Below are 13,075 nucleotides of genomic sequence, written 5' to 3' on the forward strand. Positions count from 1 at the left end.
TCCTTTCTTGGCGACACAGCCACGGTCCCCAGGGGGAGGTGAGGTCACTGGGAGAGGGTCTGGCAGAGCCCCACGCCCACCACACAAAAGCAGGGAAGGAGTCACCCCCTTCTTCCTCCTCTTCTGGGAGAAAATAAGCACTAATCTAATTGCACGGGGCTCCAGTCGTCAGTAGCCATAAAAAGACTTCTCTTCACAAGCCAACTGAACAACATGAACAGCACAAAAAAAAAGGAGGAAATGAAAAAAAACCAAGAGTGGCCAACTTTTAGCCACTCATTACCAGCAGAAAAAACTCTTTAGCCCAAATTTTGCTCCACGTGCACCTCTCATAAAACAATACTTAGGAGGTACATAAAAAGACAAACCCAAGAAAAACACCTGATGGCTTGAGCTACACTGTGTATAGTGAAAATGTCAGGCGTTTTTCTCACACTAGCAGCAACATGCTGCATAGCAACAAGTCAGAATGAAAGGTTAATGGTAAGGACTGCAGCCTGGAACACACTCATTCCCACGGTCCTGAAGTCACTAAAGGGAAATGCTGCACTGATTTGTTTTGTTCTGCTGATGGCACAAAGGCTTAAGAAGAGCGGTGGGCTTTCGTGTGGCACCAAGCAGCACACATCCCCTGCCACTGCAAGAGTTCCAGAAATGCTCTACAGGTTTTAGGGGAAAGGGTTGTATTCCACCAGGACTACAGCAATGAACCTCACCAAGTCAAGCAGGTGATAAGTGTAGCTAGGACTATCCAGGCTGTACATCACTTGTACAACAGCATCTCTAACCTGGCAAATGCGCCTTCCGATATCTTTAATGCATTTAAAAGCTTTTCACTGTGTGTAAATGTAACTGTGTATTTTATACAGTAGAATCTCATAGTTAAACATTCAATAACTGCAATCTCAAAGTCATTTAATTCTAGCAAAATCAGGAAAGAGATTTTTAAAAGACAAAAGCAGTCACCCAAACCATTCCACTCCCTGTGAATGTGTAAATGAGGAATAAGACAACCAACAAAACAGCATTACATTCCAGTCCACTTCTATTCACCAAACTTCATAGACTGTTACACTGATATGCAAAGAAAGGCAATTGTTTACCAGGAGAAATTGTCTCCAGACTCCCAGGATTAATCTTTCTTGTGCTTGTGCAGTGTTGGACAGTTGATCCAGTGAAGACCAAATAAAAAACTACATCATCTTCAACTTTATCTTCCTCAGTCAGCTGCACTGTAATAACAGAGTCACCCTAGGAAAAGAACAAGAAACAAGGTTAGGTTTACATGACCAAGAATTGCACCATACCAAATAAAACTTCTCTACCTACAAGGCTCACGCTCTCTGTTCATACATACCTTTCACACAACTTGGGGGCCCATCCTAATTTTTAGATATGCAAGTAATCCTTAGCATCACAGCTAGCCAACAGGGTAGAAAATATTTTGAGCCCAACTCTGGGAAGAGATATGTAGAAATCTCCAGGATATATTCAAAAGAGCAACTTACTATGGTGAAATGACACCAAATATGAAAAATGCTTAGTTTTAGGGTTTATTTTAGTATCTCAGTATATTCTATAATTTTTCTCATCTTTGCTATCAGCAAAAATTATACCTATAAAGGGCACACACAGTTATCATAGTTAACCCAGCACAGGACACAGTAAATACACCTGAAATGCATACATGTGCATGGAAAATAACAGGGCCAATAGCCACCAACTTCAGTTTTCAATGGAGAAGGGAAAGCAAAGAAAGAGGATGGCTCACAGTTACTACACAACTAATTTTCATTTGATCATAAAACCACAGACTCATTTAGTTTGGAAAAGACCTCCGAGATCACAAAGCCCAACCATTAACCCAGCACTGCCAATCCCATCACTAAACCATGTCCCCAAGTGCCACATCTACAAGTCTTTTAAATGCCTCCAATATCTCACCATACATCATTTATCAGCCTGAAAAATTATATAAACTATGAGACACTGGGAACAACAGTCTGTAACACGACCTTCTGCCCCTTTTCTATCAAGATCAAAACCAGCTGGATGCCCCAGCTTTACACTGCAGCTGTGGTTGCCAGCTCTCTGCCACCACCCCACTGAGCATATGGTTATGGCTGGAAATCTGGAAAAGATTTTATTATTATTATTATTATTACAGATTATGTAATTCTAATTTGCATATTCAAGAAAATACACATGTAATTTCCTTTAAGACCTTCTCCTTAAGATCACTCAGTTCGTCCCTTCTCTTTGTCAAACATAACTATTGCAGAAAATTCCCCGACTTCCCAGCCTTTCCATACACCCCTGCCATGTTAGCATCACTTCCCATGCTCTGTCTCACATCTCCTCCCTTTCTCCCTCAGTTTCTTTTCCTGTTCCTCCTCCAAGTTCATGTCCAGTTCTCCTCTGATCCAGCCTGTCTGGTACTCTAGCCAGGGGCAGGACTGCACCTTGTTTTGATAGAAATGAGGTTTTGCAGTGCAGTACATGACCAGCCCCTGGTCTTAAAACCAAATATGTGGGTCAGTGCTGTAACACACAGGAAAGAAAACCAAAAATTAAAAAAAAAAAAGATAAATAGAACCCTGAGTCTAGTTTGCATTTTCAGAGGTTGTAGAGTCACAAATGTGCATTTTAGGAAGGTCTCACGCCATAATATCAGACCAGACTTCCAGCTGGGGAGAAAGGAACCATGTAGCAAAAGTATATCTTGTATAGAGTCAGTGTTAAAATAAAAACAGGTGCAAAAAGAAATAAATCAAGCTTTAAATTCAAGCATGACCAGTCCACATGCTGAGTTGAAAACTAAATATTCCATTTCAAGCAAATGGATCCAGTTTTGAGCTGATGTTCAAAAAAACAAAAGCTCAAGTTTTAACCTACAAACCCTTTGTGCTTTGGCTTTTTTATCCGACTTTGTTCAAACCCTTTCTCCCCTAAGGCATGAACATAAAAGTACTTAGACTTAAAATGCAGGTGACATTTCAGAACACTCACCAACAGCACTGAGTGTTTAACATGATATCTGTTAAAGGAGATTTTTTTCTTTTATTTAACTCAGAAACCAAGTACAGCTAGTCCAATTGCTGTGAAAGGAAAGCAAATCCGCACAGAGTGCGACACCTGTCTATCCATGCAAACCTCTCCTGTTTCTAGGAAAAGCAATTTAATTTGCATCAATATCACAAGAGATAATTTGCCTATTTTGTTATTGACAAAAAACTAGTAAATACATGTAAGAAACCCCAACCCCAGAGGTTCTGCATAACCTGAACTCTAAGCTGGGACTTACAAAACATATAGCTGAACTTCTTACATAGATACCTGACCTAATTTTGAAGGTGGAAGCTGGTCAGACCAGGTGACTTCCAGAGGTTCTTTCCAAGTAACTTGTTCCATTCTTTGTATTTTAATTCAGTTAATTTAAGGTATCATTTAAGTCTAGGGGGAGCACAAATTATCAGCAGCTGATATTAATTGAAAAGGATCTTCAGCTGTGTCTAAGCAGAACTTTATGGTGGGATGGTCTCCTCCACCCTGCTTCCCACCTTCAACAAAGACTGTGGAACACTGAGCATCTTATTTATTGTTTTACTTGAATTTTTAAGTTGTCTCCAAATATCTTTGGTAAGACTGATAATGTGCTTTACTTTACCTACAGGTATCACCTGAGCTACCTCTCAGTTGTACTGTGCCTGGTGGAGCTCACTGTGCGTGAGGTGATTGGAGATCCCAGAAGCAAAAGACCATCTTTCTTCAACACAGATCTCTGCCTCCTAGTTACCAACAATTTCATTGTTCACTGCCAATTCTAATTTGATTGTTAACTTATATTCAAACAACGTATTTATTTGGAAAGGAAATAACACACAGAACAAACCCCACTCTTTCCAAGATCTTTGGAGTTAAAGAAAATCAGTTACAAATGCAGGCAAATTCCTCCAACCCACATAGAAGACTTTCCAACAGCCCTATTGCATTCAGCCTCCAAAAACATTTTAATTGAACTATGTTTACCTTTATTCATTTAATATTGTTCAAAAAATGTCATCTGTTCAGTATCACTGCCACACAAGGTGGTTATTATAACCCTTCTTTCATCCTGAATGGCTAGAAATGGGAGGCCAGCCTGCCAATATCCCTTTGGTGAAAGTACAGACAGATCAAAGCCATTCTCTGGAATGCTCCAACAAATAAGAATAACTTAATTTCAAAACTAGTTTGGATCGACTAATATTTACTTGGCTTAAAGCCCATTGGAAATGAAAACATTCCATCTTGGTCCATTCATGAAAGAGGCCACCCTCTCCCTCGTTCAGATCTGAAAAATCTCTGGTCTCAGAGAGTTGTAACAGGATGTAAAGAAGGTGGATATGGCTTTTCCTCCAAATACATTCCCTTTTACAAACCAAAGGGAGAAAAAAGGTGGTCTGCCTCACCAAGGGACGGGTGCACTGGAAAAGCCAAACCTGATCTTGGGCTTTCAACCAGAAAACAATTCAGAAAGGGATTTTAGAGTGGCCCTACTCTGAAGCTTTGCCTTAGTTAAGGCAGTAGAAACACAGTTAGCTCCAGAAAGGCCCAAATGCTGTTACTAGGACTAAACCCCAAAACTATCCAGACAAGGCACCTGTTTGTCAGCATATTTTGCTGGCATTAGCACAACTCCACTTTTTTAGGTATTAGTTTTTCCAACAGTGCAGTTAAAGGCATGTGGATTGTGTATAGGTAAAGCATGAGCAACTCTGAGTAAGCTGTTAAAATGGACTATTTACCTTCAAAGGCTTTTTTTTTTTTAATGGAAGACCTCACCAATATTTAGAAGTGACAATGAAGTGAACAAAATCTTTACACTCAAAAGAATTAAGATCACTTATCACCTTAAAAATAATATCCACCTTCCAAAAACAAATAATTGTTGTAAGCATGAAAAGACATCTTTCTTTTCTTTTCCACTTCAGGCTCTGGAAATGTCTGATTTTGGGGAATTGGTCATCATTTGGGACCATGAAAACAACCCTGACAAATGCAGAATTCAAGACTTCTACCTGAAAACCAAGTGTTTAGTTGGCAGTGGGAAAGGTTCCCTGAGGGATATCAGCTCTACCAGCAACAGGTAGACTTCTCTACAATCAACTATGAAGGGAAAAAATATTCTTAGTGTGCTGGCTAGCAAATTTTAATGTTTCTGAAAACAAACAAACAAAAACCAACACAATAACCAAACCAAAAAAAACCCAAAACCACAAAAAAAGGCCAAGCTGTATTTTTATAGCTGAAGCATGTGATTTTTAAGCTGGTTTTTCCCCCCCATGGTTCATACTGGGAATTTTGAAGTACATTACTTAAGCCACTAACCACCCACTGACCTCCATACAGAGTCTAAAAATACTTATGAAAATGAAGCTTGCTTTAGAGAGCAATACTTCAGCACTCAAGTATCGCTTTAACATTCTGCTTTTAATGAGAAAACACTAACAACCAGTAATCATTAATTTGTTCTAAACAGAAAAGCAAAATTTCTGCTGCCAACAACTGATAGCAAACTCTGGCTGTTTTTTTCATGCCAGGAAAACCTACTGAATGGAAAGTCTGTGGGTTAGGTGGGTTAGAAATTCACATGAAGGAAAGAAACCTTCCACAGTGTGTTTCCTTCTAAGAGTTGTTGTAGATGTTGGCATTATGATGCCTCATTAAAGAGGCTGGATCAGGTGCTGGATTAGATGAGTAAACATAACCTGTCACTGTAACAAGTTTGGTTTTGTTTCCGCTACTCATAACATGAATCAGATCCTTGTTGGGTCATTGCTTATTGCATTTTTGTTTGTTCCCCTTTGGAAAGCCCTAAACAGCTCCCAAGAGGGCTTCAGTATACACAGGACGACAGCACAAAAATCACAGCTGTCATTTCTTCCTCCTCCTTCAGTTCAGGCTCATTGGTATCTTTATTTATTCCTTTTTAGATGGAGTTGGACTTGCTGTTACCCCAGCTACCGCTCAACACAGTGCGCACAGGATCGGGCTGTAATTCCAGCACGAGGCAAGTCCTTTCACATCCCCATGCTTTGATTTTCCCCATCAATGAAATGGGAATCGTGGTTCAAACACGAGTATTTTTCATCCAAATGGCTTCTAAGGGAACAGCTGGCTTTTCAATCATATGACGTTTTCTTTGGAAACCGACAATAATTAGGCTAGACAAAAATCAAAGGGAAAGTTGAGACAATTCCACCTCAAACTCAGAACTGCAGAAGACTCTGAAAGCAGCTGGAGGATGGAAAAGGCAAGGGCAAGGCAGCTTTAGAAAATATAACAGAAATCATCAAGCAAGAAAAAAAGTACAGTATAATTGTTTAGATGCTTGATGATCTATTACCATCTACCTCTGGCAGTACACAAGATCAACAGTTAAACTGCTGCCAGGCAGTGTCCATATCTCGGCTGAGTATCCTGGAAGATCCCTCCCACATAAGGTTACCTTGGCTTGTGCAAACAACATCTGGGAAGGACACATGCAGCACGTGGACACATGGACATCTCCACACAGAAAAAAACAGGCACAGCCACACAGGCTCCCAACTGCAAAAGGAAATGGGGGTTTGGGCAACTATTTTTAGAGCAAACATTACAGTGCTCTCATCTCCTGGAATAACCCTTTTGGTTGAGAAAGGCTTAGATCCCAGTTTTTCCAGGTCTGACTAAGCGCTCCAGCCAGTCAGCTGTGACACAGAACTATCACTGCTGCCTCATAAAACCACAGGATGCTCTTCTTCCGTGGCAAGAAAATAACCTATGTCCAGCAAAGTCTTCCAGGCTGCTATTCCCAGGTTAACAGAAGCTGATGAACAGCTCACCCCTGAGGGGTGGAATCTGGGGATGGGTCCTACCTTCAAAACACCCAGTTGAGTCCCCTTCCCTCTCTGCCCTGGCATGGGGTGAGTTGTCAGTGGACCTTAGTGCTGCAGCCTGAAGCATCCATCGCCTTTTCCAGATGTGGCCATTTACCCTGCAAGCTCCCAGCACACATATATAAAAGGAAGGGACCGTGGGAGGAGGCCAGAGGTATCTGTTGCAGTGAGATAACAACAGTCATTATAGACATCCTCAATTTCACCAGTACTGACTCAACTTCACCAGTATTGACTCAGAGGAGTCACATCAAACACAGTTTATTCTGCAGAACTCCAGGCCCCAGAAACAAAGGTAGGGCTGTGAAATCTGTCTGAACATGAGCAGCTCTAGAAATCCCTCCTTGCCTCGAGATATCCCCTGTGATAAAGGCAGTGACCTGGGTCAGGACCGTGGAGAAAGATGGATGTCGTTCGGGTGGAGTGTTGCAACCTTCTGCAGATAAAACCTTCAGGGAGAGACTCCAGAAATAAATACAATGGCAAACTGCCAAGTTTGGGGAAGATTTGTGTCCTTTTCATAGTCAATGACTTCAAACTCCTTGATCTTAAAGCATGAAGCAGAGAATTTTTCTTAAAATAAATTAAAAAAAAAAAACAAACACAAAAGAAGACAACGAGAATTACTCCACTGGTTTAAATAAAATAATTTAAAAAAAAAAAAAAAAATCAATCTCGAGGCCTAACCTTATTTCCTTTCTAAATTAACAGCAGTGCTATTATTCCTGCCAGTGAAAGGTTTCAGGTTAACAGCGTGGATACTGAGCCCCTCTGTGATGAGAAAGCCAGATTTTGCAAAGCAGTCTCTTATTCTTTGGAAAATACAATCACAGACCATTATGTCTTGCCCACAGGCCACCAAAAGAGCAGAATGATGCTACATATTTTTCTGCCACCACATAGCAAATCAAGGTGATACCTTCCATATTTCATTAACACTGCACCAAGCCAAGTGATCTCCTCTTCCAACACTAACCACAAAGCCATGAGTGAAACACTGACAGATAGGCAAAATAACTTTTTTCTCTCCAACACTTTCTTCCCCCAAAGGTGAGAAAGAATTTGGTCTAAAAGTAAGATTAGCTTAGCACATTGATGAATAAAATGTTGATGCAAGGAAAAGTAGGGACGTAGAGTCAAAAAACTATTTATTCAAGACTCTATGGGTAAAAAGAATTTGTGGGAAAACATGGACATTTACGATAAATAGCCCTGATCTGTTGTCTCCAGGCCCAAGCTGGCTTCCACAGATCTATCCTGAGTGTGACCTGTGCTAAAAAATACAGCATGGACACCTCCAACTTGCCTGTCTGCAGAATCAACATCATTACGGCTGATTTATTAACACCATCTCAGCCACACCACATCCCGAACCAATCCAGGACTCCAATCCTGCAGCAGGGTTTGTTTGCAAAGAGATAAAAGGTTTGAGGAGAGCAAGGAATGGATTTCCTACTCTGAGCTGGTACGAGCAACACAAACTCCTGCAGAAATGGGTACACTTGAAGAAACCTGTTATTAGCAGCCCACATCCTTTGACAGAGCATGTCTTAGTCTCCAAATCAATCATCTCAAAGATGAATCTTTATTGAGTGTCAAGATGCTATTATAACTATTACACACATATTAATCCATGAAGCTCGAAGGAGATCTCTACAGACTGCCAACAGAAATCCATCAAAGTAACAGGATCTCGTTAGTGCTGAAAGAGACACATGATTTATCTTTATGGATAGATCTTCCTGACATACCACTTTGCTACACAGAGCCAGGAAGGTTACTAGATTGGGCTGTTAACAGCTAATTTAGTTGTATCACTGCCTTAGCGCAGGGCTCCATGTGCTCTGCAGCACTTGTGTACCAACACTTGCTCACAGGATGTTTAGTGCATCTTCTTGGTGCTGGCCTCTGCTATACACAGCCAGCCTTCACAAAACCAAACAGCCAAGGCATTTCTTAAATTTTTTAGCATACAGAAAGACTTCATAAAATTAACAGTAAAATGCAAAAAATCAAAATTAAGGAGAAAAATAGAAAGGATGAGAAAAGTGCCATTCACCCTTTTGCGAAAAATGCAAACACCTAGCGAAGAACTGTGATGGGAACTTTAATATTTAGGTGAATCTGGCAGTATAGTGAAGAAAATATTTAATTTTCATTTTTTTGGGCAGTTTAGTGTTAGCCAGACTGCGCACTTTCTGTCCTCGGCCACCATGGCCTGTACTGCCTGAACAAGCAACTAGTGACAGTAACCCCAAGCCCCTTCCACCACAAGCCCTGCACAGCTCTGGTATAGAGGAGGAGGAGGTATGGAGGGACAGTAAAGCAGTAACATATTGGGGTTTACTTTAAATTATGCAAGTCTCCATGTAATGTCACCACATGGACATGAAGTCAAGGCAAAAGACAGGAAAATTTCTCTGTAGCTGAATATCCACTCCAGTACCATCCAGTTTCCACAAGTACTGATCTTACTATGAGGTTTTTTTCAGAAATTGTGGACACTACTTCAATCAATTCCTAGAAAGCACACCCAAATTGATGTGAATGTCTTGCTCTGGCCTCATCCTGAAGCCTCTTCTGTTCTTCCCTACACTTAGAGAACTGAACCAGATAATTTTATCACCAGCTGCTTGAGTGATTGATAGTATTTCCTACTAATTATTCACCTAACAATAACAACAAAATTGCAGTGCTTAGGAGCAATACAGCAGGCAGTCTGAATGTGTACAGTGACTAACAGAAATCCAGCTACTCTCTTGGCACCAGAGAGGTGGAGAGAGTCAATTCCTGGAAGATAAAGTACATATGATGACACATTATTAGAAACAATCTCATATCACTGGAGCATTTTCACAAATAGCCTTGATGTGTCTTAAAGGAAAAAAAAATAATCAGGTTTGAACACTAAGATCCAAAGGCAGAAGAGAGTTGAAGAATGGTGTTTTCCTGGTACTTCAGCCTCCTCTACAGTACAGCAAAACGCTCCAAGGGAGAGCTCGGCGTGTTTCAGAGCACTCATTTTCCTGCCAGCTGCAAAATATCCTCACCAGTCTTTAAATATTTCACAGCTACAGTACTTAGAGCTACTGTAATGACTGAGGCACTTTTTAAACTGACATTTTTGCCGTTAGAGAACAGAAGCCATTATAACCATTATCCTCCTGAAGAAGTACCCCGCCAACCACAACTACAGAGATGAAACTTTTGCAATGTTTAGAAGAAACATTTTGAAACAACGATACAAACACAGGCAGCCCTGAAAATGTGTCCTGCAACAGAATTGCCACTTGATGGCACTGCACAGCATTGAGCTACAATTATCCAGAGTTATTTTATTTTCCACTTAAACACAATGTGGAATTGTTTTACTGAACGAGGCGGAGGAAGAGGACTTGCAGAGAGACCACATGCAGCAGAGCCTTTGGAAGCAATGGGAGACACTGTAGGTAGAGTTCAGGGGATTTCAGAGGTTATGTAAAATCGTGCCTTCATCAAATCAACATCTTCATAACCACTGCTCTCACATCAGCTCTGCTGTCAGAACTCCAGTCTAACAAAATGACTGTCAGCGCTTTGTTCGAGGAAATACAGCAGGGACATGTAACCTGATGAATGAGATAGGAAATGTGTTTGATCATTTTAAAAGGTAACATAGTATTTATGAACTCTCTACATAAATACATTCCACAGAGGAAGAGTAGTTGAAGAGTTTCTTCATCCTCTTAAACCCAAGTTCTGATCTCTGTTGCTCATTCCTCCCAAGAGGAGAGGAGGCAACACTGTCAGCAATGCTGGGGACGAGACAGTGTTTGTCCAGGCATTACCCAGCTCACCAGTTAGCACAAGAAATAAAGAATCCTAAATGAAGAGCCCAAGATATATACATAATTTCACCCAATGTTAATATAACTTAGTGTGACAATATAAGGATTCCTTCTGTAGCTTCAGAAAACCAGCTGAAACAATTTTAACAACTCCCAAGAAGCAGATCATTGTCTCTACCAGCTGTACCAGCTCTGGCATTTTTCTTCTGCAGGTCATAATAAAGTTCACACATAATGCTGCAAAGCAGTGGTGAGTTAAGGGCAGAATTTCAGACATGTGCTCCAGACTTCAAGCCAGACCATTTATTGTTTACCAGCACTTTCATTTCCACAACATTTCCAAAACAGGATCACAGAAGAAAAGTTTAAATAGATAATGATGGGAGGAGGGCTTTGAACTCAAATAACCAGTACTTTTAGTCCCAAGACAATATGGAAGAAGGGTTGAGAAAAGGCCACTGAGCTGCAATTTAAGCAAGGGCTTATCCTGCAGGAAGATGATGCTGATGATCTGGCGCCTTGTCTGACTTTTCCTGGCCAAAGTTGCCTTCAGTAAATGCACAAAAGTGACCATTTCACAAACAACCCTGTGCTAACATGGCACAGATCTCACGGGCTAGTGAATGCCTCCCTTAACAGGAGCAAGCCAAGCAATCAGCCTCATGATAACCAAACCGTGCACCCGAAGTCTGCCTTTAGGTATAGGGGAACACAGAAGCAGCAGGGAGCTTGCCAAGGGATGGTGCTGAGCTCAGGTGGCAGCTGCCAGACACCCATTTCCACAGAAGGGATGCCTTCCTGCATGATGCAGACCAGAGCTGGGGAAGTGGAGGATGAAAAGAACCTAAATCAAGGATCTAAGTGACAAAAACTAAAAAGATGAGGTCAAGCACAGTTTATTAAGGAAAGCATTTTGCATGGAGAATGAAAGCAGAGCCAGACAGGCAGCAACATACACCTCTCAAAAAATCAGTTTATTCAGGCGCCTCGCCTGACTCTCTTAAAACCAAGCAGCAGGTTCTTCCACAAGCAACACAAGCAAATATTTTATTTGTTAAAGGTGCTCAGAGGCCTTCACTCATTCATAACTCAAAGACATTTTGAAGGTGGGGCAGAAAACTAGTTTGTCATTATGAAGAAATCAAGTAGCTAACAAATAAAAGACAAGAGGTTTATCAGATCCTCTAACCACAGAGCTGAACTAAACATCAAGGCTCGTTCTCCTCTTGCCTAAGGACCGCAAGATAAAGTAAGCAGGGCTTCTGTATGGTGACTTTTGTGAGAAATTCCCACATCAAAAGCATGCAAGGTATGTTCTACCTTTTCTGCTGGACTGACCTCAGATATTCAGGCATCTCAGTGGCCTCTGTCATCATAAATGCCACTAAGCAAAAAAATTCAGTGTTAGTAGAAAAGTAACTAAACCACAGATGCCAACCTCATGACAACATCTTATTGTAAAATTACAAAGGTATTTCATTTTGTCCTTTTGTCTCCTTGGTAGAGATTCCTGAAGAACAATAATTGTCCAGCACACAACAGTGCACAAGTGACACCTGAGATGGTTTCAGCCACAGCAAGAGGCTGGACATCAGGTGCAACACCTCTCTGCATCAGGGGCATGGGGAGCCACAACACTTGGGACAGAGTGCTGCCACAAGCCTCCAGCTCTCTGTATTGAGAACCTTTTTTTCTTCAATCCTTTAATATTTATACAAAAGGGGTTGTGTTTTTTTTCTTAAAACACAAACATCAGAGGGTATCACAATTGCTTTTCTCAGGAATAAACAGTGCACTTCAGTGGGACATCATTCGATATGAATATGTAAGTGGGGAAAAAACATTATAAGTATTATCGTTTTTTTTCATTTTAGATTAAAGCAAGACACACTGGGAAATTTACAGGAGCAGTTCATTCATTAACAGAAGAGAGGACCTACTGTACCCAAACCCTAAGTTATATTAAGAGAGGGTCAATGCATTCTTTCTGTGCCTTTTGAAGTTCATACTTCATTAAGTTGCGTGACATTTTGCCTTGGAAGTGGGAGCTCTCATCTCTATCAAAAAGTCTCCTTGAGAAACTCTGCAGGTTACACAGCTCCTAAGTGGCAGTTTAGACAAGAGACTCCATCCACAGACCTGATTAAAGACCAAAGTCAATGGCAGCATTTTTATCAATTAAATGTTTGCCCTCTCATGCAATCACCAGTTATGACACATTTAGGTTTGTCACTCCAAATAACGTGGGCACACCTTAGGCAAACCATGCAGAGGAGGAGTGCTGTGATTTAAAACAAGTTTGTTCCTTTTAATCTAAAAGGAAAAAGG

General features: G+C 40.9%; 1 protein-coding gene across 17 annotated transcripts in view; it reads right to left on the bottom strand.

Annotated features, from left to right (window-relative positions):
• The window catches only part of AKAP13 (A-kinase anchoring protein 13), a 208,446-nt gene that overhangs the window by 129,239 nt on the left and 66,132 nt on the right, over nucleotides 1–13,075 (bottom strand). For all 17 annotated transcript variants that reach the window (XM_064669029.1, XM_064669030.1, XM_064669026.1 and 14 more), the window contains one exon: nucleotides 1,104–1,251. In XM_064669029.1, coding sequence (XP_064525099.1) covers nucleotides 1,104–1,251 — 148 coding nt within the window. The remainder of the gene's footprint in view (nucleotides 1–1,103; nucleotides 1,252–13,075) is intronic.

This window comes from Pseudopipra pipra, chromosome 12, assembly GCF_036250125.1.
Source record: "Pseudopipra pipra isolate bDixPip1 chromosome 12, bDixPip1.hap1, whole genome shotgun sequence".
Taxonomy (NCBI): domain Eukaryota; kingdom Metazoa; phylum Chordata; class Aves; order Passeriformes; family Pipridae; genus Pseudopipra; species Pseudopipra pipra.